The 26,197-nt window shown below is 38.7% G+C and overlaps 5 protein-coding genes across 8 annotated transcripts; 2 read left to right on the forward strand and 3 right to left on the reverse strand.

Moving 5' to 3' along the window:
* Window positions 1-355: 355 nt before the first annotated feature.
* Window positions 356-3,688, forward strand: LOC113144814 (magnesium transporter NIPA2). 2 transcript variants are annotated; one of them, XM_026331045.2, is made up of 6 exons: window positions 356-855; window positions 1,388-1,444; window positions 1,751-1,841; window positions 2,153-2,313; window positions 2,463-3,112; window positions 3,166-3,688. In XM_026331045.2, exons 1-5 carry the CDS (start codon window positions 714-716, stop codon window positions 3,095-3,097), a joined length of 1,086 nt encoding a protein of 361 aa, XP_026186830.1. In that variant the 5' UTR covers window positions 356-713; the 3' UTR covers window positions 3,098-3,112; window positions 3,166-3,688. The 2 variants fall into 2 exon arrangements, with proteins under 2 accessions (XP_026186830.1, XP_033181301.1); XM_033325410.1 differs by having other exon boundaries at window positions 359-855; window positions 2,463-3,688.
* Window positions 3,689-3,829: 141 nt separating this feature from the next.
* timm8a (translocase of inner mitochondrial membrane 8 homolog A (yeast)) lies at window positions 3,830-5,390 on the reverse strand. Its single transcript, XM_026331048.2, has 2 exons — window positions 5,176-5,390; window positions 3,830-4,410 (listed from the first exon to the last, which is right to left on the reverse strand). The coding sequence occupies exons 1-2, from the start codon at window positions 5,284-5,286 to the stop codon at window positions 4,249-4,251; spliced, it is 273 nt and encodes a 90-aa protein (XP_026186833.1). The 5' UTR covers window positions 5,287-5,390; the 3' UTR covers window positions 3,830-4,248.
* A 597-nt stretch (window positions 5,391-5,987) lies between these two features.
* btk (Bruton agammaglobulinemia tyrosine kinase) lies at window positions 5,988-14,396 on the reverse strand. 3 transcript variants are annotated; one of them, XM_026331042.1, is made up of 19 exons: window positions 14,281-14,396; window positions 11,867-11,994; window positions 11,566-11,724; window positions 11,328-11,432; window positions 10,690-10,771; window positions 10,399-10,524; window positions 10,249-10,304; window positions 9,970-10,157; window positions 9,626-9,688; window positions 9,430-9,484; window positions 9,251-9,330; window positions 8,798-8,925; window positions 8,496-8,567; window positions 7,882-8,053; window positions 7,487-7,706; window positions 7,258-7,322; window positions 6,814-6,932; window positions 6,481-6,638; window positions 5,988-6,350 (listed from the first exon to the last, which is right to left on the reverse strand). In XM_026331042.1, the coding sequence occupies exons 3-19, from the start codon at window positions 11,704-11,706 to the stop codon at window positions 6,279-6,281; spliced, it is 1,902 nt and encodes a 633-aa protein (XP_026186827.1). In that variant the 5' UTR covers window positions 11,707-11,724; window positions 11,867-11,994; window positions 14,281-14,396; the 3' UTR covers window positions 5,988-6,278. The 3 variants fall into 3 exon arrangements, with proteins under 3 accessions (XP_026186827.1, XP_026186826.1, XP_026186828.1); XM_026331041.1 differs by having other exon boundaries at window positions 11,943-11,994; window positions 14,281-14,395; XM_026331043.1 differs by lacking the exon at window positions 11,867-11,994 and having other exon boundaries at window positions 14,281-14,373.
* A 402-nt stretch (window positions 14,397-14,798) lies between these two features.
* On the forward strand, window positions 14,799-18,258 carry rpl36a (ribosomal protein L36A). Its single transcript, XM_026331046.1, has 5 exons — window positions 14,799-14,911; window positions 15,427-15,532; window positions 16,359-16,426; window positions 16,691-16,813; window positions 18,177-18,258. Exons 1-5 carry the CDS (start codon window positions 14,909-14,911, stop codon window positions 18,195-18,197), a joined length of 321 nt encoding a protein of 106 aa, XP_026186831.1. The 5' UTR covers window positions 14,799-14,908; the 3' UTR covers window positions 18,198-18,258.
* gla (galactosidase, alpha) lies at window positions 17,674-21,862 on the reverse strand. The gene is made up of 7 exons (XM_026331044.2): window positions 21,621-21,862; window positions 20,997-21,171; window positions 20,128-20,302; window positions 19,925-20,016; window positions 19,663-19,824; window positions 19,077-19,274; window positions 17,674-18,913 (listed from the first exon to the last, which is right to left on the reverse strand). Exons 1-7 carry the CDS (start codon window positions 21,779-21,781, stop codon window positions 18,584-18,586), a joined length of 1,293 nt encoding a protein of 430 aa, XP_026186829.1. The 5' UTR covers window positions 21,782-21,862; the 3' UTR covers window positions 17,674-18,583.
* Window positions 21,863-26,197: the final 4,335 nt, after the last annotated feature.

The raw sequence follows: 26,197 nt of genomic DNA on the forward strand, positions 1-26,197 counted from the left end.
TGTAAGGGGAAGCAGCTTTCTTTCCTTCTTTTCTAAAGACTTTATTGAAGATAAAACAGGGAAATGACTGTGTGAAATCCAGGCCAGGCAGAAATTGGCTAAATGTGAGAAAAGTAAATGTTTAGTGTGGGATTTGTTGGTGGTGTTTATTTAATTTGCCTATAAATAAATATATTATATAATGAAACTGGCATGACATGGAGGTTAATCTGTGCATGGACTCGGGAGTCCAACCCCAACCTACCTACGTCCGAGTTTTAGAAGCCAAGCCCATACTGACCGAACATAAAGTGCCAGCACTGGGGAGAATCCTTCTCCCGCCTTGGTTTCCCTGGCAATTACCAGGAAGTGCCAGGATGACGACCAGCCAATCAGCGGCTGCACTTCCTGTAGTTCAGTTAAGGACGACGTATGGGTTTGACGTGACATCGGGAGATAAAACATTTTATAAACTATACGAACAAGTGTCAGTTACACTATGTAATATTTTTACATAATCCAAGGAAAGTTAGAGGAGGTGCTAGTTTCTGTTTTTTGGCAGCTCTCGTCGTCTAAAAACACTTTCAGCCTCGTCGCAGTAGAGAAAGTCAGCCTATCATGTGACGTTATACACGGGGTGCGTGTTGGTCGACTTTTGAAAAGTCACATATCGAGGATCGTTTATTTTAATGTAACGTGGAAACGCGATTTTTTTTTTTTTTTTGCGTTATCCAATGTTTCAGATGGAAGCGACCCGAGTGGACTTCTACATCGGCCTCTCTCTCGCTGTGAGCTCCAGTATTTTTATCGGTGCGAGTTTCATCTTAAAGAAGAAAGGTCTGCTGCGTTTGGCCAGCAAGGGTTCAATGCGAGCAGGTACTGTAAGCATCAAACTAACCTTTAGTTAGCTGGCTGTAGAAAAACGTTTCTAAAACTTAACGCTAAACAGATTATTGAAATAGTTCCAGGGTCATTTTCTATTGCTCGACTATTAATGTAGTGATGCATCGTAAGGACTCCAACTAAAGATTAGACTGAGATGATAAATTATGTGATTAACTGTGGTATCAAACACACGCATCAAAAGTTACAAAATTGTAACTAGGATAGTCCAACGTGAAGTATCAAAGTATCTGAAGACTAAATGGTTTTACCTACATTCCACCACAGTAAAGACTGAAACAGGGACAGGAGATAACATATTATGAAGTCTGTGTGAACTTTAGCAGGACCTGCAGATCTTTATTGTCAAATAATTAAGTTTTGCTAATAAGTTAGTTGTTAGTTGTTGTTGATTAACTGTTAAACCCTAAACCTAAAGTAAAAAAGGGAAGAAATCACTTGCAGCAAGAAACCTGTAACTGTTAGGACATACATTTTACTTCAGTTCTGTTTTTATATCTCACAGGTCAGGGAGGATATGCTTACTTGAAAGAATGGCTGTGGTGGGCAGGGCTAATTTCAAGTAAGTAAATAATCAACAGAATTCATTTTTGTCAAAATGTTTTTTGTTGCGTGGTTATATTGTTTAGCAGCCATACCCAGAATCACTGTGCTCTTTGTTTTCATGTGGAAAAGAGCCTCTTGTGGGATTGGTATTTTTGCTGGTGCTGTTGCAGTAGATGCAACACCTACACCATCTTTGAAGTACACATTCCTCCAAAGAGCACATTTGCACTTGTGGGTTGGAAGAGAATAATTTCTTGAAATTTATTCAGCTGCAGCAGCTCTGCATGTGTGCACCCTGATGGGGAATGTTTATATGTTTTAGTGGGAGCCGGAGAGGCAGCAAACTTCGCTGCATATGCATTTGCACCTGCCACACTGGTGACTCCCCTCGGTGCATTGAGTGTACTCGTGAGGTAATTGTCTTAAAGTTTTATTGACATAACTGGCAGTCCCCAGCAAATACACCTGTCTGAGCGAAGTTTGCTAGAAACTACTGTGCCTAGCTGTTTGAGGACACAATTTACCCTCTTGCAAGAGAACATTGGAACTAATTTTAAAGATTTACCTCTACACTGGGGGAAAAAAACTAGATGGAGAGCAGCCACATATAAACTGGGGAAGAAAGTTTAGGTCTTTTCTATCTATTTGCTGAGAACTAAAATATATTGTAAATTAGTAACATTTGTGTTGACACTTCACTTGCAATATTGGTTTTTCTTTCCAGTGCTGTGCTCTCCTCTTACTTTTTGAATGAGAGGCTGAATGTGCATGGAAAGATTGGTTGTCTGCTGTGCGTCTTGGGATCCACTGTGATGGTGATTCATGCCCCACAGGAAGAAGAGGTTGCTTCCCTCAGTGCCATGGCTGAGAAGCTCAGAGACCCAGGTAGAGAGCTTGAACAGTGTGAATTGATTTGTGGGAACTGATTAACCATGCTGTGAAAACTAAATCCCAGATAACGTTTGGATGGATTTTTTTTTTTTTTTTTTTCAGGGTACTAACTCATTCTCGAATGCTTTCAATGCTCCCACTAGGTTTCATTGTGTTTGCTGTGTGCGTTGTGGGAAGCAGCCTGGTTCTTATCTTTGCAGTGGCTCCGCGGTTTGGACAGAAGAATGTGCTGGTCTACATCCTGATCTGCTCTGTGATTGGCTCCCTCTCTGTGTCTTGTGTCAAGGGACTGGGGATTGGCATTAAGGAGCTGTTTGCTGGGACAGCAGTATTGAAGGAACCCCTGTTCTGGTCCTTACTCATCTGCCTGGTACTCTGTGTCAGTGTTCAGATCAATTACCTGAACAAGGCCCTGGACATCTTTAACACCTCCATAGTCACGCCCATCTACTACGTCTTCTTCACCACCTCTGTCATGGCCTGCTCAGCTATCCTATTTAAGGAATGGTTGAGTATGACTACTGATGGAGTAGTGGGAACAATTAGCGGGTTCCTCACCATCATTTTGGGGATATTCCTCCTCCATGCCTTCAAGGACATTACTTTTAGTTGGGATTCTCTCCCACTGTACCTAAAGAAGGGTCCTCAGGGCTTTCCATGGGGTCACCAGCCTTATGTGGCTCTTCCCAGCCATGATTCAAAAGCAGAGGATGAGTTCAAGGTGCCCAGAGAAGAAGGCTCAAAAGGAGGGTGGGGTACACACCAGAGGGCTCCTTAAAGTAAACCAAGTCTTGTCACTGTTTTAGAAAAATTAGGGAAAAAAGCTTAATTGCACATTTCAGCTGTACAATGTGGTAAATTAGTGTATGTCTTACACAATGCAGTATGCACTGGATAAACAAAGCCGCCTTAATGTGGGTATATTGTTGCTATCGGCACAATTAGATTCATATAACATTTACTTTCTTGGTTATACATATTTGATGTATCTGCATCTTTTTCCTTCGGTTGATAATATATTTTATATTCACATGGATGTTTGTTTACTGCTGTGTAAATATTTTACGGTAGATTAACTTTAAAAACTTATTTAGTAACAGTCTAAATCAGCCAGATTGTAAATTTTGCTATTGTAATTTCTTTGTTTAACCTCATCGTATATTGTTGAAATCTATGGTTTTACAACCATTAAGACAAAACTTCAGTCATATGTTGTAGTTCTGATTAGTTACTGTAATACCTCATATAAAACCACACCAAAGAATGTTTTTGTCCCTGTATAAAATCATTCCCAATATGTGCCAAGCTGTAACAAACCTGTTACCTTTTTGTGTTTGATAATGCTCATTAAAACATAACTACAGCATTACTTGACAAAAGTTTGACAAAAGTTTGCCAAATGACAGACAGAAATATTTGGCATTTTGTTTATTGCATATGTACAGTCCAGAACCTTAAGATGTCGAACACACCCCTTCGGTCAAGACGTTTGTTCGTTTTTCAATTACAGCAGAGTGTATGGTGAAGTTCTTGTGGATGTCAAAAACTGCTGGCACACTGAATGTCCAAGATGCATCCACCAGTCCATCAGTCTGCTGTACCCACCCATTAAACCACTGGATATTAACACATTCAAGGTCAGTGTTGCCAGTGAACTGACTTAATAACTTGACAAAAATGAACATCAGGTCATTGCTACTAACACACCAGAATCACAGTAGTAAAATTTTTAAAAAGTCCAAATAAAAACCTAGACTTCTGCATGACTCCATGTGCAATGTTACTCTCAGGCACTTGTATCAAAAGTAACACTTTATGCTGTTCCTTCTTCCAGTTGATTGGACAGTTCTGCAACATAGTGCTGTGAGGACCACACAGCCTGCTCACAAAGCAAGGGCTGTGTCTCGTCAAGCCTTACAGTGATGGTTTTTAATCTGACATGTTCTCAGAGAATGTGCCCCGGCCTCTCTGAGTCTGTTCCAGTCTGTTTAGGATGAACTGGCTGGTGTCAATAAATCGCTCCACACAGTTAACAAAGCAACTTTCTGTCCTTGAGTCCAGCTTTGGCCCAGGTTTATCCATACATTTCTCCTGGAAACAGAAAGATCAGTTTAGGTGAGCACCAACAGGTCACACAAGGTTTCCCAGTAGTAGTAGTCCCAGAGTTTTTTAAAAATCTTTTCATTACTTTATCACATGCATGTTTTTATAGTCTGTAATGTTAAATGTTCCAAATTGTGAATGTCTCTAAACCACCCGGATGATCACTGGGCACAGGCACACAGTAACAGGCATCTACCATGTGACAGGTCAGTGGTCAACTAATCACTAATCTCACTCATTTCTGAATATTTATAAACCAAACAACTGTTCAATCAAATATATGATCAGGAGATGAATCCTTATTGTAAATAATTAGCCAGAGCTTTAAAGTGGTTTCCACAAACCATCTACAACATTAGTCACAGACGCGTTTTTTCTGCGTTGAGAAATTTACAACAGTTCATATCCCGATTATACCAGTATGATTTTAATAAACAAAACATGTTAGTGCATTACTTGTAACAAAGTACTTTTACAGTGTGCTATCAGTATTTTTACTTTAGTAAAGATGTGAATTACCAGGCCTACTTCACCACTGTTAATTATTCACGAAATGTTCAGTCATACAGAGAGAGAGATACTCAGGTCGCAAATGTGGCTAACTTACATGTAGCCTACTGTATGTGTTTGGATATTATATGGTCCCAGCAGGTAAGACCCACGTGTGTAACTAAATATAAGAGACGCTGGCTGATGAATCACATGTAAAAAGCAAAGTGCAGAGGTGCACTGCTAGCTTAAAGCTCATCTCACCCAGCAAACCTCAGTCATTTGATGCACCAGCTGCTGAAATCTTTGCTTTTGAGACTCGATTTCGATGAACTGTTGAAGCTGAGGGTCGGCTGTCGCTCCTTGACCGTCCATATTTTTCTAAAAGATGGTTGTAAGACCAATATTCTTGTAGTTACGAATCCCTTGTGGCTCTATTTCTGACCTTCACATGTGTGAATGGACGACGGGAAACAGGAATTATATCAGCCAATCATAGAGCGCGCTCTTGTGACGTAGTACGTCACGATACACGTAATTTTTCATAAAGCCGCAGCCGCCGAGTACCAGGGTAATTTCTATAGCAAGTGAAAAGATCAGGGGTCTATTTTAGAAAGCACGTTTAACCAACCCTGACCTTCATCCTGAACTTTAACCTCGTGATGGAAACTCCGAGTGGGTTCAACTTTGAGTTGATTATCTCAGTTGATTTTCCATCGGACATTTCATGGACAGAAAATTAAAGTCGAGTTAATAAAAAATGCATAAGCTTGAAAAACACAGTTGACACCATGATTGCTCCTTGTATGAGACAATGTTCTAATTAAAAATCTTCCAAAAATATATAATTTTTGAAACAGTATTTCATTAAAGAAATAAAGATGAAACCTGTTTATGTAAACGTAAGTTCATATCTGACTGAGTCCATCAGATGTTGTGACAGTCATTTTGAATAGTTATTCATTTCATAGCCTGTCATACTTGGCTTTTATTTGTGCAATAGACATGCTCTTACAAAGATGGTTTCCACATGCAAATGTGTGTAGATTACACAGTGATTCCATAGAACACAAAAAGACAGATATAATATTCTTTAATCCAACAACCTTCTATAAAATATAAACATTGGCAAATGCTAGAACTGTTGTCACGTGATAGGAAATCTACTAATCACTAAGTTATAGCGCCATTTCTATTACACATTTTCACATTACAGTAGACCTCAAAGTGGCTGTGTAGTCCCATGTTCAAGTTGTTAACTGTTTTTCAGGATTGCTAACTTTCCAGGGTCAGGCTGAAATGCTGCTGCTCCATGGGGACCAGAATGAACCGTTCGTTGGATGAGGTGGTGATGGAAACCTTTGGGTCTACTGGAGCTCATACAACACATCCTGAACAGTAAGTGCCAGCTCATGAAAGGTGGGTCTCTCATCTGGTTTCTGAAAACAAAACAAAGGTTGCCTCTTAAGTACATCAAAATTATACTTATGAAAGTACTTCAGTAAATGTAGTTTCACTGTAGTTAGATACATTCTACCACTGGTCACAATACACACAAAATTCACTTACATCATGCCAACAGGTTGTCATAATGCTGTACACCTTTTCATTGGCCAGCTGGGGGCGGTAGAGGCGCAGGCCCCGGGGCACTTGATCAGCTATTTCCGTGTTGCTTAGGCGTTCATACGGAAGCCAACCCAAAGTGTACACCTCCCACATGAGAACCCCTATTTATGGAAATAGATAATGTGATGAAAAAATATGTATGATGTTTCTGACTCATTCAATACTAATGGTAATTTATAGTTTGTGAAGACATTTACACACACACTACACTACCAAAAATGCAGGAGGGACCTTGCAATTTAACTAAAAAATATACTGTACGTTTTGGTTACTCACCATATGCCCAGATGTCGGACTTGCTGCTGAATTTGCAATAAAGGAGGACCTCAGGAGGTGACCAGCGAACAGGGAACTTAGAACCTGCCGAGCTTGTGTACTCATCATCTAAGACATACCTGAGATGGAAGAATCTTCACTTAAAATGTAAAAGTACAAATACCACTATGTACGCTATACATGCAAAAGTTTTGCATTGTCAAATATTGTAATGTCCACTATTTGTACCTACGGATCAAAAGTAAACATGGTCATTGTGAAGAAAAAATGACTTGTATGTTAAAAATATTATATTACTTATGTATTTGTTATGTTTAGGTAGATAACAATATTGTAATTATACATAACTGCAGGTTTTGAGTCAGAGTAATTAGTTAATTTCACCACTGAACTAAAGACAGAAAGTGTACTTGTATGTGTCTTTTAACTCATGAACTATTTTACCTTGATAGTCCAAAGTCAGTCACTTTAACAGTGCCATTGCCATCTACTAAACAGTTCCTGGCTGCCTGAGGATTAAACAAATAATATTCTTGATTTAAATGTAATCATTAAACTTTTATCTCCATTTTCAAACATATAACCCCAGTGTGTCTCAACATAGCATGACGCAGTGATGTTGGAATGTAATGGGGTATTTTTCACACAGTTACACAGAATCTTTGTCTCTGACCAGGTCTCTGTGGATGAACTGCTGCGACTCGAGATAGGCCATGCCCTCAGCGACGTCTTTACAAATCTCAAGGAGCTGGACAGTTGTTGGATGCTGTTTGAGGCCTTCCCTGAGGTAGGTCAGCAGGCAGCCATTTGAAAGAAACTCAGTCACTATGTAAATGGGTCTGTGTTTGGTGCAGACACCATACAGCTGGACGAGGTTCTCATGGCGAAGTTTCCTGGTTTGAGCAAAAAGGGAAGTAGTTTTTCTCACAGAAGTTACCGAACATAAATTTCACACTATGGCACACCAGTTTTATGAATCTTGCACACAAAACAACATAGACTCTAGTCCATTCACCAAGTTGTGTAATCAGGAATAGTCCAAATGCAGACTAATTCAGTTTTGCTTACATCATGATTTTGGCCTCTTCTATGAAATCATCTTCAGACATGGAGCCCTCTTTAATCATCTTAATAGCCACGTCATGTTTGCCTTGCCACTTCCCATACTTCACCACTCCGAACTGACCAGTGCCCAGATCCTTGATGAAGGTGAGGCAGTGGGGGTCAATCTCCCACACGCCTAGAGCAAACAAAAGGGAATGGAGGAGCACTTTTATACCTGCAGTATCCACATTAAAGAACGCTCTCAAATCTCAGAGAGTGATAAGATTTGGCCAGCACCAGCTTAGTTTTACATATAGACTAGCAATAGGAAAAAACACGTATCCTGACTCTCCAAAAGGTAGCACAATACACCTAGCAGCACCTCTAAAGTCCACATAGTGTTTAATTCTTACAAGTGTTAAAAAACAGGCTGTGTTTTTAAGGAGCGTTATATATCTTCACTGATTTCTGAGCAAACCCATAGTGACAAGACTCCAGGTGGTCACTGTACAATGCAAAGAAATAATTAGACTCACAACCTTACCTAACAACACAACATATTCAGCAAATAATGAAAAGCCAAGAACCAGATGTGTTTATGCTCTGTCATACTGATACTGACATAGTCATACTCTTACCATAGCCAAGCCCTGCTGTTGATGGAGGCCGCGCCCGGTTAGATACAATGTATTTTAGTCTGCTAACCATACCTAATGAGGGAGATAAAATCACATTGTTACCTCTAATGTTAACATTTTGGATGGATATGTTTGGATTGTCTTAATTGTTTTTAATATGATGTTTTTATGTCTATTTTGTTTGCTTTACCTGTGGCCTGTATATACATTTTAAACCTATTTTATTGTATGATAAATTATAGAGAATTAAATCTGAAAATTGCTTTGTTATATATCTGTATGTTCAGAGTTACTGTATTAACCTGCTGCATTGTGCTGATGGTAGTTGATGAGCTCTGGGATGGTGCTGAAATTATGCTTCTCAGCCAGATAAAACTGGCCCTGGGGGGTGGTGCAGATGTTATAATGCCTGCAGCTTCCACCAGTTTCCCTGCAGTGTGAAGAAAAAGAGTAACTTAAAAGAGATTTTGTCAGTAAGTTTTCATCAACACAGAACCTTATCATTTGTCACGTATGCCTGAGTATGCCATTGCTATTCACAGTGTAATTCAGTCTTGGAGCTCCATGATGAAGTTCTGCAGGCAGATTAGTCCAGGTGGTTTTGCATGAAAAAATTTACATCTCTGTCCCTCTTTCACCCACTGTTTCCGCTTTCATTTCAGTTCTTTTTTTTTTTTGGTATCTTCACACATGATTGCATCTAGTGGATAAAGTATATAAATGGTGAACCATGCAGTAATGGTTAACTCACTCACCCTCCACCCTTACTGAATAGAGACACGGTGTACTTCCCAGCCTTGCTTGAGTCCCGTACCAAGAAGCCTCCATCTTTGTTCTGAGAAATGAAACAATATCCATTTATTAACTAATTTGTAATATGTAAAAAAACATTTAAAAACTGTTTTCCTAAAACATTTTTTGTGTCAGAGTTTACCTCAGTCTTTAACAGCATTTCTGCCTGGCTACGGTTCATATTCTTGCAATACCAGCTGGGGAAAAAAATGTGAATATCTATATAAATCTTTATACTCCTTGCAGAAAATATATTGATATACTAAAAACTTTCTAAAGTATTCATCTTGGAGCATAAAAACAGCAGTTTAGGACAGTAATAATGTACCAATACTCACTCAAATCTTTCTAGCCCATTTTCTGTTTCCACAACGTAATTGCTGGGTATGTAGCCTTCTTTTCTGCATACGAAAACAAAAGGCATTGTAGATATTAATAATGCTAATGTTCAAATTCACAAATATACAATCAAGTGTGTGTCATGGTTATATTAATAGCAGAAGACAAGTTTGTTTGATAAAGTACAGTACCACATCCGTACATAAATATATATGCAGATCTGCATGTTTACTCTGGGAGCTTTCTCCTGCTCTTCATCCATTTGTTTTAATACATGTGCTTCAAAGGCATCAGTACATATTTGTATGTGAGTAATCATTTGTTTGTATCTCACTCATCTCACCCATATTTGTCTCGGGCTCTCCACCAGTTCGTGTCAGACATCTCGAGGATGGTGTACTCTTCATCCTTCCTCAGCTCCAGGTCTTGCTCTGTCATGGGTGTGTAATTATACTCAGCTATGACAATCATGCCTACAGAGGGTCCAGATGGCTCCTGAGGCTGTGGAGGTAATGGCCGACCAGTCTTCTCCTGAATCAGTGTATTAATAGTGGTTGCATTATAGATCAGATTAGTCTGTCTGTATTTGGTGAATATCGATCTAAAAGGACTGAATCTGTACCTCTGTTGGGGTAGGAGGAAGCGGTTTCCTGGATAGCCTTCGCCCACATGTTAAGCCTATAAATGACATTATTTAACATTTAAATTGATTCATTTACAGTGTAATTTTTGATTACTGTATATTGTGAATCAAAAAGAAATTTGTTCTCACCATTCTTACTATCTAGCACCTTGCAACCCATAGCTTGTTTAACTTCCTGGTGGCAACACAGCCACACCCCATCAGCCCAGAAACAAGGATGGTACTTCTGCATCAGATCTTTGTTGAAGCGCACCACTATGCACACATATGGAAACAAACACACGCACACATACACGGGACATTTACACTGAATCAATTTGCATTTGTACAGGCAGTGATGCAAAGATATGGTCTAATATTGCACATATAAGATGTGGTAACTGACAAGGCACATATCCATAAATTTGGATGCATACTTACTCTCTTTCAGCTTCTTTATCCACTGAGCCCGAACATCATCATTCTTTGCAAAGATATACAATGGCCCTTCGTCATAAATGATCTGTGGTAAAAATAAAAAAATAGAAACTCATGTAATCTCTCACATAGACAGTATTGCAAAATATATTGCAGAAACATCACCCATAGATGCTAATGACAGCCAGACACATTTGTCACCTTGCTACCTTGTCTCGTGGTTTAACAAGTATGCAACATCTGCATGGTCACTGAAAGTCCCTAGTTCACCTGAGTGTGAAAGATGGTTTCACTTCTTAACAATAGACTTTCACATTATTAACAGCAGTGTTTTTCCATAATGTTTTATTCTAGTGAAAAAAATTGGTCTTGTCACTCCTACCTCTTGCAGCTTCTACATTTTTTTTTTAGAAAATGACAGAAAATGGAGAATACTATCAAATAAAGAGTACATTGTGGATAATACGCCTTTTTTACTTAGTTATTATTTCACAGTTTCCTAAACTGACAGTATTATGGTATTCTTGCTTATTTACGTCATTGCTGGTTTGTCTGTTTTTTGTTTCTGTTTTTTAATTGCAGTGAGTCAGTGTCTGAACAGTCTCTTTCTCCTACAGAAGCGAATGGACAAAAACATCTACCTGGAATGCATACATGCGCTCTTGTGGGGTATTGGGCTCTGGCTGGACACTCTCTACGCACTTGATCTTCTCGATGTCAACTGACCCTCTCAAACCTTTTCGCTTCTGCTTAACAGATGAGGAAACAGTCAGGTAACTCGGGATAAACAGACAAATGTGGCTGCACAGGTCTTTTGAAATTACCGTTGATGTGAAGCTTTATTTCAATAAAAGAGTTTCTACAGTTCCAAATACATACCCCTTTCTCAGGATCAAAATCATAGTAGGCTATTTTCTTCTGGGTGAGAATGAACAATCTCTCTTTGTAGTTCAAGGGAGATGTCTTCTTCTTCTGTTGAGATCGTTTAATGAAGATTTCTTCCAGTATATTTTCTGACATGATTTAGCTGGGTTTGATCTATATTGGAACAAGGAATAATGAATGAGTATAGTAGCAGTACATTTGTGCCTTGACTCAGGCAGTAATGGTGAGAACTGTGACTATTCTAACTGTGGTTTCCTTAGCATTATAAAGTAGCCTTAGATTGCGTTGCACTTACCACTTTATTATTCAGTGTGGCCATTTCCTTCGAAAAGTTTTAAAAGTATGCTTGCAGAATTTAAGTTAATACCTACCCACTTTACATATAGTCAGAGCAACGTCACTGCAGCTCACACGACTGGAGATCTGGAAAATTTTGAAGAGACATGCAACATGTGTATGAGCATGTATCAGTGTGTGATTAGCTGTAGTTTGCATAAGCCCTGCTTTTCATGCCAGCAGCATCCTCCATTTCCAAAATTTCCTCATATGGCACATCTGTTTTCCCAGGTACTATAGTCCAGTCATCATCACAATTACCCAAATGCACAGTATGGTATTGTAGTGGGAAATACTCACTCATATAATTACAATTTACCTGCATTATAAGATAAAAGGCAAAAACTCTCTGTTAATTTATGAAAGTTTACTGTGTCTTGTTTACAGCACCTGGTAACCACTAGTGCTGAAATGAAACTTCCATCTTTATAACAAAATAAGGCTTCTGTTTACACCACAGCTGAGCTTAGTGGGACAGCATAACATTAACAAATACAACAAAAAAAAGCCCATAAGGCACTGCAGTAGGAAGTCATAGTGTAATAATCCCAGGTCAACCATGGGCTATCAGATGCCCAAACTCCTTTTAACACAGTCTGTTAGTCTGATATGTTTGCACTTCAACTCAGCCTATTTTCAGCTTGTGAGCACTTCCTTCTATCAGCTGAACTGTGACACCACTAGAAGCTTCTGTCACTCTCTGCATGACATTTCTTCACACTGGAGTGACAATACCTGCTAGCATTGTTTGTGCCATGATGAACAGACAGCTGTGTTCCCTATTCTGTGAAAACATTATTTACTCATTCCTCATTCTTTGCAATCCAATGTTGTCTCACATCACTAACTTAAGAAGAGGTCAGCAAACTGATGAATTATGTACCATCCCATTCTTTCTCTCTGAGAGCCAGTCAGCTGAAACTGTGCATCTGTATTTCAGTGTATCATGACCACCAGAAGAGAATTTTCTTATTTCTTTTTCGAAGGGAGTTGACTCATAGTGGCCGACGAAGACAAACTGATAGGGAAGTTGCATCAGTGCTGTACTGCAATACGAAGAGAGAAAAAAAACTGTGCCCAACAGCACTTCAGCCTGACATGATATCTGTCTCAAATGTAGTTTTCTGTCATTGGTAAATTTAAATTGTATGTTACATACATGAGGTGTGTGCTGTTATGCATCATATAGGCAAATACAACTATATGCAACACTCTTTTATATACTGCGGAATTCAGTACTGTTTTCTGCACAACACAACTCTTATTTCCTAATGCTTGTTTTTTGACTTGCTTGTGTGTTCTTTGGTTGTGAAATTCAGTGTTCTATATATGTATATGTAGATAGACAGATTAGACCTGGGTGGATGTAAGAATCATGGGTAACACATATTGCTGTGTTACCATGCACTGTCTTGTGCACAAATGTCCTGTGCAAGCATTAAGATGACAAAGACCCAGTTAAATAAGTTCTAAACACAAATGAACATGTTCTTGGATGAAATGCAGTTGTGTAATGTCCAGTAGCTATGACACAGCAAACACAGGCATATCATGAAAGAGCTGTTTTAACAGGAACCTGTCAAGATGGTCTCTTTCCTGACATGTTCCTGTTAGATAAGTTGTTTATGCAAAAAAAAAGTGTGTGTATGTGTGTGTATACAAGACACAGTCAGAGAAGTATATTATGTTTAAATTATAGGAGACAGTTTTAACCTCAAAGAATAGTCCCCCACATTTGTCAGGGTACCTCATCAATTTACTGTTGTTGTCTTCTATAGAGGTCAGGTGTCAGAACACAAAAATAGGATTTTAGATTTCCCATAATACAACTAAGTAAATTAACTTCTCAAATTAGAATAGAGAAGAATATTCACTAATTCAGAACAGAAAAGATCTAAGATAAGATAAAGTTTAATAATCCCCAGGGGGAAATTCGGTCATGCATAGATTATAAAAGTACTGACTTCACCCATCATATGGCTAAACCACTCCAAGATGTAATAACACTAAGGTTTAACAAACATGCAACACATTGTCAAAACTGCAAAGTACAGCAGAATTAACCAGCGTACACCATTGTGAAACAAGTATGATATCTTTGCATTGACATAGATAATATCACTATGATATGTCTTATGTATTTGTGGTCCTGTGGTGAGGACGCACATTATTTAGAATTTGCATACAAACTGAACATTGGTGTGTTTCAGTTAAGTCTTTGCTCATATCTACGTATTACTTTCTACTCCCTTTGTCCACAGCCTTTTAAAAGAAATACAAACATAATGCTGCTTCTGTCACTCACACAACTGTAACCAAATGTCTAAAATACATGACCTTTACAACCTACATTTAAAGAGTTTTGTGACTTACCCACACACTCAAAAAGTCACACATCAGACAGATGCTGAGGCTTGGAGCAATGGCATAAACCTTTCCCTTAGTTGCTCGCCTTCCATAAAATGTGTGTTTGTCTGTGATGCAAGAAACTTAAACCCACCCACGAAGAGGAATCGACTCTGCTTACTTCCCCTTTTTCTTCCTGCTCATTTTCATATCAGCCCTGTGGACAGTTTTGGTGATAAGTGGAAGAAGACAAAGCACTAACACAGCACATTATTCAGGTAATGCTTTAAGTGAACGTTACACTATTATTTGAATGTATTTTTTATTGTCTCCTGCTAATTTGATTATTACAGGGACAAGAGATTAAAAAAACACTTCAAATAAAACTTCTGCTGGCATTAGAAAGTCTGCTAATTGGGCATTACAAATACTTAATGTGTAACCTAAATCATGTCTGTATTTAAAAAAAAATAATAATAAAATAAAATCTATATATGTATATATCAGCTTTTTGGGATTTGCATTTTTGTCCACCAGACACATCCACCCGCTAGGGGGCAGACAGCAGCCCTGCAGCCTGTTCATCGCTGAGCTCAACTTTAAGAACTGCTTCCGGCTTCTGTCTTCCTCTTTTGCTCTGCATCGGGTCGCAACCATGGTACGAAAATATTACACGGATACATTTGGTACAATCGCGTTGAATCTTGCCGAGTACAGTGTCGTTTGTGCACGTAAATAGTTACGATGTGTGAACAAAGCTTGGACACACACGTCGATGGTGTTATTTTTTATTTGCTGGTCGTTTATGTTGTTTTAATGGCTTTTCCCGGTGATGAAGCGCAGCTGCTAGTCATGGTTTTTCTGTGACCCACGTCGACTTCACGAAAATGTGATTCACATGAGACTCAGAGCAAATGTCTTGGCAGGCAGACGGCTGATATTGTGTTTAGTTATTGGAGTTTAAGAGGTTTAAGCGCCTTTTATGTAAAAACTTAGCTAATTGTGTAAAGCTAATTAAGGCTAACATGTTAGCTTGTGTTAGCATACGCTGCCTGCACTGTGGCCGGGCCACTACAAGCTAAACGATTTACGTTGTGTCAGCGGGATCAGGCTTGAAGTAATTCAGCCTTCGTGTTTAATCTACTCAAAGTGTGTTTTGCTTTCTGTGTTCAGGTGAACGTCCCGAAGACCCGCAGGACCTACTGCAAGAAGTGCAAGAAGCACCAGCCCCACAAAGTGACCCAGTACAAGAAGGGAAAGGATTCCCTCTATGCACAGGGTGAATAGTCTTTTGTTGATCATTGGGGTCATATCTATACCTGTCAACATGTGGCTACCAATATCTGGGGGAACTGTAACCTGGGGGTGTCGGTAGTATATGTTTATAACCTGATTTATGTGCCTTTATACTTATTACAAATTGCAAAACATAAACCGCTTATAACACAGCTGCTGTGCCCTTCTGTGCCTCTGCTTAGTGATTGTGCTATTGTGATTTAATGTAAACGGGCTTTGCAAAAGGCATGTGTTTTTCAATTTGATATATCTGTCCAGCTTTTATGAAATGCATCCTACTCATAAATGAAACATAATACAACCCATTCAACCCATTTGTGACCTCAACCTGCAACACAGTTGTGCTGTTATCTGTGCAGATAGTAATGTGCAAAGTTTTAATTTTAAAATTGGATATTTGTTTTATTTTGGAGCACCACCTGGGTTTTCTACCAGTGATGCTTTATTCAACTTTGAGCATTACTATCTGCACAGATAACAGCACAACTGGGTTGCAGGTTGCCAGGTTGATGTCACAAATGGGTTGAAATTTGTATTATGTTTCGTTTATGAGTAGGATGTATTTCATACAAGATCTGGCAACTGGACAACCTTGTAATAATATAGCGACGTGATTATTCATATAACAATGTTTATGGGAATTAAATAATGGAGATATAATAATATATAACAACAAAACGGGAGGAGAGCAGGAGATGGGTATGAAACATGGCAGACTCCTGGGGAAAAACGGGAGTGTTGGCAGTTTTGGTCATGTCTGAGAAATGAGCTGTCTCATAAACTGTAGCTGAACTGTGACTGTTTGACAGGTAAGAGGAGATACGACAGGAAGCAGAGTGGGTACGGTGGTCAAACAAAGCCCATTTTCCGAAAAAAGGTGAGTTCGGTCTTCTAGTGCTGTTTGATCTGTTAATGTCAAGTACAGCTAGTAAGGCCAGGAAAACAAAAATCAAGCTAAATGATTTATAATTAGCTATCACTGAAGGTATTTATGCTGAATGCATTCTCAGTCAAAGATTATAATATTTCCTGTTTTTATATTATGTTCAGTTGCATATTTTTGTGGTTTGAATGGTGGGTTTGAACACATTACATTAATTTTAAATATATTAAATATATTGAACTAACCATGTCTTTCCAGGCTAAGACTACAAAGAAAATTGTGTTGAGGCTTGAGTGTGTGGAGCCCAACTGCAGATCCAAGAGAATGCTGGCCATCAAGAGATGCAAGCACTTCGAGTTGGGTGGTGACAAGAAGAGAAAGGTAATGTCTGCATGCACAGTCCCACAATGTACTGTATATTTTCAGTGTGCTTTAATGCTTTCACTTGTCTTTCATATTTTGGCCAAAGCTGATGCAAAGTCAGTTATCTCTAAAAGTTCTTTGTTGCTAACAAGAGTGTGGATGCACAGGCTTATTTTAGCTTAATATATTCTGTGATATACTGAGAATGTGATAACAAAAATTGATAAAAAAAAAAATATCACTGCAGATGCAGAAATTAGAATCTATTATGATTCATTGCACAAAACTGAATAGCAACTTGACAAATATCAGGAATGTTAAATGTTGAAAATAAGCACGATAAAATGTAGGCATATGCATTATCTGGAACTGATTAAACTGTCTTTGTTCCCAGTTTACAGTGAATTATTGCCAGGATTGCTTGTAATCAGCACATCCTTTTGTATGTACACTGTACTATTTATTTTTGCTTTAGAACATCTCAGGACAGTAGGTAAAGAAAGATGATGTGTGTAGGGAGCAGAGGATGCAGAAATATTCTGCCCTTGTGCTACTCGTGACATTTTCCAATATAACACCATAGGGGCAGGCAAAAAACTTGTCTGACATTGAGCAAATCTTTTAATGCAGAGTTCATAAAATTTAAAAAGTCTTACACTTTGACCAGAGCACATTTGCTGACAGTAGCAAAATATTCAATCACGTTAAGAAAATTGCTCAAATTGCCCGTTTTACCTTATGCTACATTTTTGTCCTGCTTGCAAGACATTTGATTGCTTTATGCATAATCTGTGCTAAATTAACATTGAATATACAATTTAAATCTTTGTAATCTTGACCTCAAATCCTTGTGAAGTGATGATAGAGAGATCAAGTAGGATGATTTCAAGGAAGATTTGGTTTTTATTTGGTGTAACTAATTTATGTAGCACCTTTTAATCCTAAAAATCTTATGATACAGTGAATCCTTCTATAGAGGACAAAAGAAAAACCTGTGATTGCTTGTTTCATTAAATTGATGTCTCATGAGGATAAAGCTTTTGGTGAAACCTGCTTTTGAAGAGAGCATCTCAACATGTAATGTTTCAGTATAGCAGCATATACATATACATATATATATACACACACACACATTTTTTTTCAATCATTACAATTTTGTAATACAACTGTGCTGGACTTTGCTTTTGATACAGGATTAAGCCTACAAATATTAAGCAAACCTGTTCATCTAATTGTGCAAACCCTCTAAGTATCATGAAACAAATGTTATATAATGGTCACAGTATAATATCATTTCTCTATAAGCAGCACTTGGAGTGAACCAACTGTGTTAACTCTGCTTGAGCATGATTTTAACTAGTTTCCATCTTTTCTCTTATAGGGCCAGGTCATCCAGTTCTAAACTGTGGCCCAGTCTTCTGGATGGAGCTGTCACCGTTTTCAATAAATGTATGAAAACTTGATTTGGAATTTGGCCTTTCCTTCAGTTGTGATTAACTATTTCAGACATCTAAAATTTAAGCATTGTCTAAGATTTTATAACCTTCACTGATAGTCTGGTATTGGTTGTTCACATTAAGTGTGCAAAACATTTGCAGTGAATTGAACATAATTAAAGGTAGTAGGTGTACTATTAGCATTGCTGTATTCAAGCTGGTTCAGGCAAACTCTAGATTAAAAACATTTCCCTTTTTAATTTTACACAGGCAGTATATTCAGAAAAAAAAGAGCTAAACAATTTCAAATTAAAAGTAATTCAGGCAGACAAAGCACACAACCACTTAAAAACTACAAAATGGTGCTGTGCTTGCGTGAGATGGACATGTCCTGCCAGTGCAGTTTTTGCATCTTAAAGTCACTGCTGATGGGAGTGACAGTCAGCAGAGCGGTGCCTGACGGGTTGATTGATACCATCATTTTGCTTTGTGGCGTCTGAACGCCCATCTCCTTGTACTGAGGCAGGATCTGTGTCACATTGCACTGGGGGTTACAGATCTTCCATCCAGGAACTGCTCTGATGGCAAACCCTCGGGGACTACCGATCTCCTGTTTGTTCAGCACAGCAATGGCCAGGCGGTTCTTAGACAGAGGCCTCTCCCACACTTCAAAACTGAACACCTTTAGAAAAAATTCACTTTTACTCACATTTATCAAAATCATTGCCATTGTTTTTTGTTTGCTGACCATAAACCTTGTACAGATGACTATGGTGCATTCAGCATTTCTAAATAGCATGAAAGCTGTCATTCTGTGAAGGGAACATGAGGTATGTCATACCCACCTTAGCAGAGAGGTATCCCTGTTTGCCCAGTGGGTCCTGGCTGATGTCTATGATGTGTTGGTTCTGCAGCAGCTCCTTAGAGCGAGGACAGATGTTCCTCAGATCGTTGGACATGAGCAGAGGGGCTGCCATGATGGTCCACAATGCCATCTGAGACTCCTGCTGGTCATGACTCAGACCAAAGTTCCCAATTACCAGCTAAAGAAATGAACCAATGTTATTAAAATACAAATAAGGTAGTGTACTTTTAATGAGAGGTCTAAATGCATCAGTAACTTCATACTGAGAAGTCCTTTTATTGTAGGTTCAGTGATACTGAAATTACTTTAAAACTAGACATAAATACAAAATCCCCATTAAAGTGATGAGAAGGAATAGTTTGACATTTTAGAAAATATTTTTCTGGTTAGTATAGACTGGAAGGAAACAAGCTACAAAGGTAACAAAATCCACATACAACTGACTAACTATGGAAATTTTCTGACATACTGACTTTTCAGTCACAATGTGAATAAAGTGGCCAAAACATTTCCATAACCCACAAGATAATGCTCCCTAATTTGTGCAAAAACTGACTGCACAGTACCATATCAGGGTCGTTCCAGCCTCCAGGTCCAGCTGAGGGGGCAATGACATCTTGATGAGAGGCAGTCCAGTCCAAGATGGATTTGAGAGAGCTCCAGGAGTCGTATACATCATTAAAGTTGCGCCAGTGGTTACAGGTCTCACGAATGGCAGTATAGTTAGGCTGGAGGCACAGACATGCTCTTTTACATAGCATAACATAAGGTGTAGGATCTCATCAGGCAGCAAGGAATCACTAACAAATATTTAAGGTTTCCATGTACCTGTCGGTGAGGCCACTCATACAAAGGCCACTCACAGGAGTACAGGATACTTCTTCCAGTTTTGTTCAGTGCCTTTGACATGTTTATGTAACCTTAACCAGAAGACAGTAACATTTTCTTTTGGTGAACTTGGTAGCATTAATCAGGGACTCAACTGACAATTTGTGTCTCAGTAATTGTACATTTCTGAATTAAATAATCACCTTCTCCCAGTAAAGTCCAGTCCATGTAACAACCATCAAATTTGAGTAGATCCACATCCCAGTCAGCAAATGTCTGAGCATCTGTCTCATAGTAACCCAGACTCCCAGGGTATCCAGCACAGGTATACTTCCCAACATCTGCATAGATACCCAACTTCAGACCCTTAGAATGAACCTAAAAGCAGAAAAATAATCATTCAGTGCTGAAACTGCAGGTGGCGATGTTGCACAGCTGAACACTGGGGAGATGTCTTCAATTCCTGGTAAGTAGTACTTTTTAGCTGCCTGTGCAGGAATCAGACTGCTATAGTGGTAACTCAGAAAACTTTCCATTGCGACTCTCTAAAGAGAATGAACGACAGCATGCTTCTACATGAGATAATATATGCCTGTGTATCTCCCTCAGCTCCAGGTGCTGAACATCTACCACCCTGAAATCTGAAACCCAGGTTTCACATCTGGTCCCTTCTCCTTCATTATGTAAATAATTGCAGGTTGGCTCGAATGTATGTATAATGAATATGTAATCTGACTGTGTAATCACTTTTAGAGTTATCAAACCAGAGCTTCCCAGACTTTTTATTTGTCAGATTTCCAAACTTAGACACTCTGCAGCACTGACTCTGTAACACTGCATCCCATGGAAGCACATCTGTGGCAGTGTTAAATATGGCAGAGTTTACCACTGAATAACCATGTACAGTATTGATAATGTGGCCTAAACCCTGGAAACTAAAATAACTGCTCTAATCTTATCCACACTCATTTGTCTGCTTCCAACTGGAAAGTGAGCGATTTTGATAGAATTATGCCATTAATGTTATATTGACATTCAGCATCTCCAAGCCTCTTTAACATCTACTACTCACATAGTCGGCCAGTTTCTTGATGCCCCCTGGGAATCTTTTGGGGTCTGCCTGCAGGCGGCCCTGGGCATCGCGGTGAGTAGAGGGCCAGCAGTCATCAATACAGATGTACTCATAGCCGGCCTCTTTCCAGCCCTCCTTCACCATCACATCTGCCATCTGCATGAACAGGCGCTCACTGCCAGAGCAACAAGAGCCGATGGTCCATGTTAAGGGATTTTTGCCCTCACACATATCCACATTAAATAAATCTCAAGCCTTTAAATTTCTGTTGTTACCTTACAGATATTTATATCTGTATAATAATAAATAATGGATAAATTATAATTACACTGGAAAGTGTCATAACTCATTGTTTGATTTTGTTGTCATATTCTAGTGATGAAATGAGTCGTAAGCGCAATAAAGTTTAGGCTTTTCTTTCATTTAAATTCTCTTGTTTCTGCAGCTTGGACGCGTGAACACGTCACTTCCTGTACACGGTGGGAAAGTTTAGTTGTAAAGGTAATTGTTAACACTATCACAGTCAAATCACTTTTATTGGATTTTAGGAGTGAACGTCTACATGCCAGGGTGAAGTATTTCGGTGAGTAATGTCAAAAACAGGTCAGGCTTGACGTGTCTCACCTGATGCAGTTGTCGGGGTCGTTGTCACAGTCGGTATTACACATGAACCTCTCCCAGTGCAGCCAGCCCATTGTGGGTTTCAGCGCCAAACCATTGTCCAAAGCGCGGGTAGCGGGGCTCGTCAAAACGAACAGAACCAGGATATGTGCAACTTTACACATTTTCCCCTTTATAGTTTCATACAGACAATGACAAGTGCCTGTTTTTGTCTACATCTATTTCCTTGTGCTTGTCGTGTTCGACCCACCCCCTGGATGATTGACATGTGTACGGACCAATGAAGTCACAATGCGCTTGTACTTGTCCAATAGCATTTCGCCGGCAACACCAACGTTTAAGTGAGTGCTACAGTCAGGTGAAACATATGAGAAGTCAGGTCAGGTGACCTGCCTCGTGATTCCCCTAAATGCTGAAACCACAGCAACAAAGAGCAAAAATGCCAACAGCATTCATGCATATTTTGGTGTCGTCACTGTTAGTGACACTGTAAACTCATGTGGTGAAGAAAAGATCATGAAATACTGTAAGTTTTGAGATGTATAGCTGGACGAACCTGCTAGGTGGCTCAGCTCAGCTCATAACTCATTACTTCTGCTATGACTGGAAAGTCTTCTGTGTGACAGTCACATGGTCCCAGGTGTGTGTCATGTGCAAATATGAATACAGAGAAATTAATGGGAGAACAGAAACTGTGGATGCTAAAATAATTAAAACTAATGGCAGTATGTTAATTTATAGGTAATTCAATTTTATGGAACTTTATACTACTACTCTACTACATGTCAAGGAGGAATATTGCACTGTTTTAGGTTACTGCACTTATTTTACAGAACTTTTAGTTGGTTATCTAAGTTCACATATGAAATACATGACCAGTTTATGAAATATGATGTGTTGTTTTATATGTATTAAGTAGTTCATGTATACTTTGTGCTTCACGTACTCCTACAATTTATGTTAAGTACAGGTACGATTACAGGACTCTCTAATGAAGTATTTTTAAAGTTATGGCTACTTTTACTTGAACGCACATTAAAGGAAGATTCTGATATTTTTTTCTACTTTAGGCTGACCTTATTCTTTTAATTGTGTCTGTCATAAACATTCAGGAGGTGCAGCTCTAAAAACAACAACATATATCAGGGCCAACAGCTATGGAGCACCTTAAAAGACAATGTTGGTGGTTTTTTCACTGATCGCGTTATCTCTTTTGCAAGATCTCAATAAATTTGTAACCATTAGTAAATGGTACAAACCATGCGATCTGTGTACCCCACCTCACGCCCAACATCACCTGGGATTGGCTGCACCCCCTGTGACCCTGGATGGGCCAGTAGAGTGGTAAATAATGGAAGCATAGGGAGGGTACATTGGCCATAACCTTTAAAGTAAAATGTGATTCCCTTTGTCCGTTACTGTATTACTGTAGAAACAGTAGAAACCTGCTCCCTATGTAGATTTAAAATCTTTATTCTAAGATTAAGAAAATGCAGCAGATGGTATTTTCAGGTGGTTACACACTAATGACAACAGATTTATGAATGATATATTCCATTTCTGCTAATAGATTGCTTTAAATTTTACACTTTCATTTTAGATCACCAGATTTAACAATGAATTGTATTCACTGGACAGTAAAGAAAAAGTTGTCACACAGAAAACTGTGGCTCTGAGGGGCCCTCTGGCAGTTCCTGGTTCTGACAATGCAGTCTTGTGAGACAAACAGCCTTCCTACATGTATTACATTTTTTGGCTGTGAACCATCATCTTTTGTCTAAAACAAAAGTAGGTATTTTCACAAAAGATTCCCAGGTTTAAGTGAAAAACATCAATAGACACTGTTAGAGAAATTAAAATGTTACCCTCAAATTTATTAATCTGCTTTACTTTAATGTAAGTGAAAAACACTGTTGAGTAGGGCCTGTTACCTCTTGCCTCTTCCTAAGGTCAGTCTGTTCTGACCTTCACTTTCTGATAAGACACTTAGTATCGAAACCCAGATGTTTTGCAGTTTCATGGGAAACTGCCTCCTCTTTCTTCTTCTATCACATGACTGTTTGTATCATAGTGTTAAAATGATGTGCTGCCCAGCTAAGGGCCAGTGATCCTCATGCTGTAACAAGGTGCTGTGTGACTGTTACTCCTTGCAAGTAAAACTTCTATATAATCTTACCGAAGTTCGTCCTCTGAGTCTATTTGTTAAAGAATTTACCTAACAGACACCATTGTATAGTTTTCTACTTTCTGATAGAAACAAACTAAGAGGGAAAGAAAATGCTCCAGTTTATCCCATTGTTCCCTAAGGAGCACATCTAATCAAAAATGCTGCTCACACGATCAGGAGAAACATAAGACTATATATACATACATATATATATAGTCTTACACTGTTTATTAACTTCAGATCCAAGACACAGTTTGTCTGGCACCAACCTTAAATGATTTACTGATAGGTTTCTTAATTCAGCTGAAAATGAACACCTTGCTCAAGAATCAAATTAATCCTGGATGTTTTTCTTGTCACAGATCATTTTACACACGCACTGGGCGATGATGTGCTCTTTTGTAGAAATTCGGGTAAATGTTTGAGATTTTAGAGTACTGGAGAGTTTGTGTAGAGATCTAAAGAGTTGAAACTTTACTGCTAACTCAACAAACAGATGTCATGATGTGATACTGAGAGGAGTCAAAACAAATGAGGTAGCATTCATGAGTTGGCACTAACCCAAATTATGACAATAATCCCAATTGCTGCTGCTAGCTTTATGTAGAGAAAGGCAGTGTTAATGAACACAAAACCTGACCTTTCAATGAAATGTCAAGGGTGCCTGTTTCAAGCCTAAACATTATCAGAAGCTTCACCTTAGGGACAGGCTTGATAGAAACAATTTGTCACTGTAGTTCATATCAGTGCCAGTGAGGAAAGGCATTGAGGCTCTAAATGTCAGATTTCAATTTGACTCACCAATCTAACTCAGTTGAATGCACAGTCTTCTCTTCATAAAAATTTCTATCTATTGTTGGGATAGCGAGCCTTGTTTTTTCCTAGTGCTGCATAAAAGAGTAGTCAACATGCTATTTATACATTGCTTAATTGCGATTGTCGACAGATGGGCAGCCCATGCTTTCTGTCTGTTTTTATGGTTCTCCAGAGGTTTGACACCAATCCATCATGTTCCTTTCTTCACAAGTGTCACATAATTGAAGAATTGTTATGAAGTGTATAGGCATAAAATGAAAGGGAAAGCTGTATTATAGTGTGCCATCTTGCCAAGGAGATTACATTATTGTATTGATCTGAAGGGACAGGTAGCAGCACAAGTAAATGTCATCAGAAAGTTGTGCCTCCGTAAATATAACACCTAACACTATATGACTCATATACCCTCAGTGGAAAATCATTTATTGTTGTGTAATTAGCTGCTTAAGTTGTTTATGGGGCAGTCACAGGAGAAGGAGCCTACATGTGCTGATGCTGCCACTTTAATTAGGTCCTTGTTGAACTGAGTATGTCTGCAATGGCTTCTGGTAATAATCTTAAGAGGTCAGCCTAAGACTTTAAGACCAAAATTATTCTGTTTATCGACAATGTTTTTCAGCAGTATTTTTTCCATTTATCAATTCTGTAAAATTCAAATATGTTTTGCCTGCTGTTTGCTAATGAGTTAGAGATTCATTTAAGATTAAAATTCCCTTTTTTTAAGGCTTCTTCATTCTCAGTGCCTGCAGGCATATGGCAAGTGGGTTAGAGCAGGGCAGTAAACACATTGCCCACAGTAATGTGGTTATTGTTTTCAAGTAGTGTAAGGGACTCTAACTACAGATACTTATCCCACTAATAAAGTTCATCTTGTTGCCTGTTTGTTGCCTGTTGCAGAGACAGGATCAGAGAAGAGCAGATTAACATGAGAGTGAGTGGAAGAAGAAAACAACATATTTATAATTAAGGTTCAACTTGAAAAAAACCGCTGTGAAGTTTGTCTTCATAATGTACAAGAAGAGGCATATGGCAACAGCTTTTGATTTTTTTTGCTTCTTGAGTAAAAACTGAAGTTGTGACAGCAGTTTAGATACTTTTCAGGTCTAATAAAGGCTGACTCCACTCTAGCTGATGACGTCATACACTGTTAAACTGAAAAACGCTGTAACAACCTGCACTTTAGGCTGGAAAAAAACTATAAAAGATATCACAACTCTGACAGTTTAAAGAGTTTTACACATTTTGACAGGTGACAGGTGTTTCTAGGTGCATGTATGCCACAGCTGCAGGTTTGTGAAGACTGACTTGGTTCAGCAGACTCAAACCATTTCTCCCAGACTTCAACTGTAAAATTATGATCTTTAAAGATTAAGATAAAGTTGCTAATCGCTAACTAATAAAAGTAATAGCACGCCATTGCCCAGTAAGCTGCATAATTTCATGTTTAAATGATCTTTATGGTACCAAGCATTTGGAACTAGGTAGATGGAAAACTTTCACATTATAACTGCCACATGGATCTTATAGGGCACTCACTCAATAATTCAAAATATCATCAAATAGCTTTAGACTTTTAGACCTTTATAGTCACTATTTC

The sequence above is a fragment of the Mastacembelus armatus genome, chromosome 10, assembly GCF_900324485.2.
Source record: "Mastacembelus armatus chromosome 10, fMasArm1.2, whole genome shotgun sequence".
NCBI lineage: Eukaryota > Metazoa > Chordata > Actinopteri > Synbranchiformes > Mastacembelidae > Mastacembelus > Mastacembelus armatus.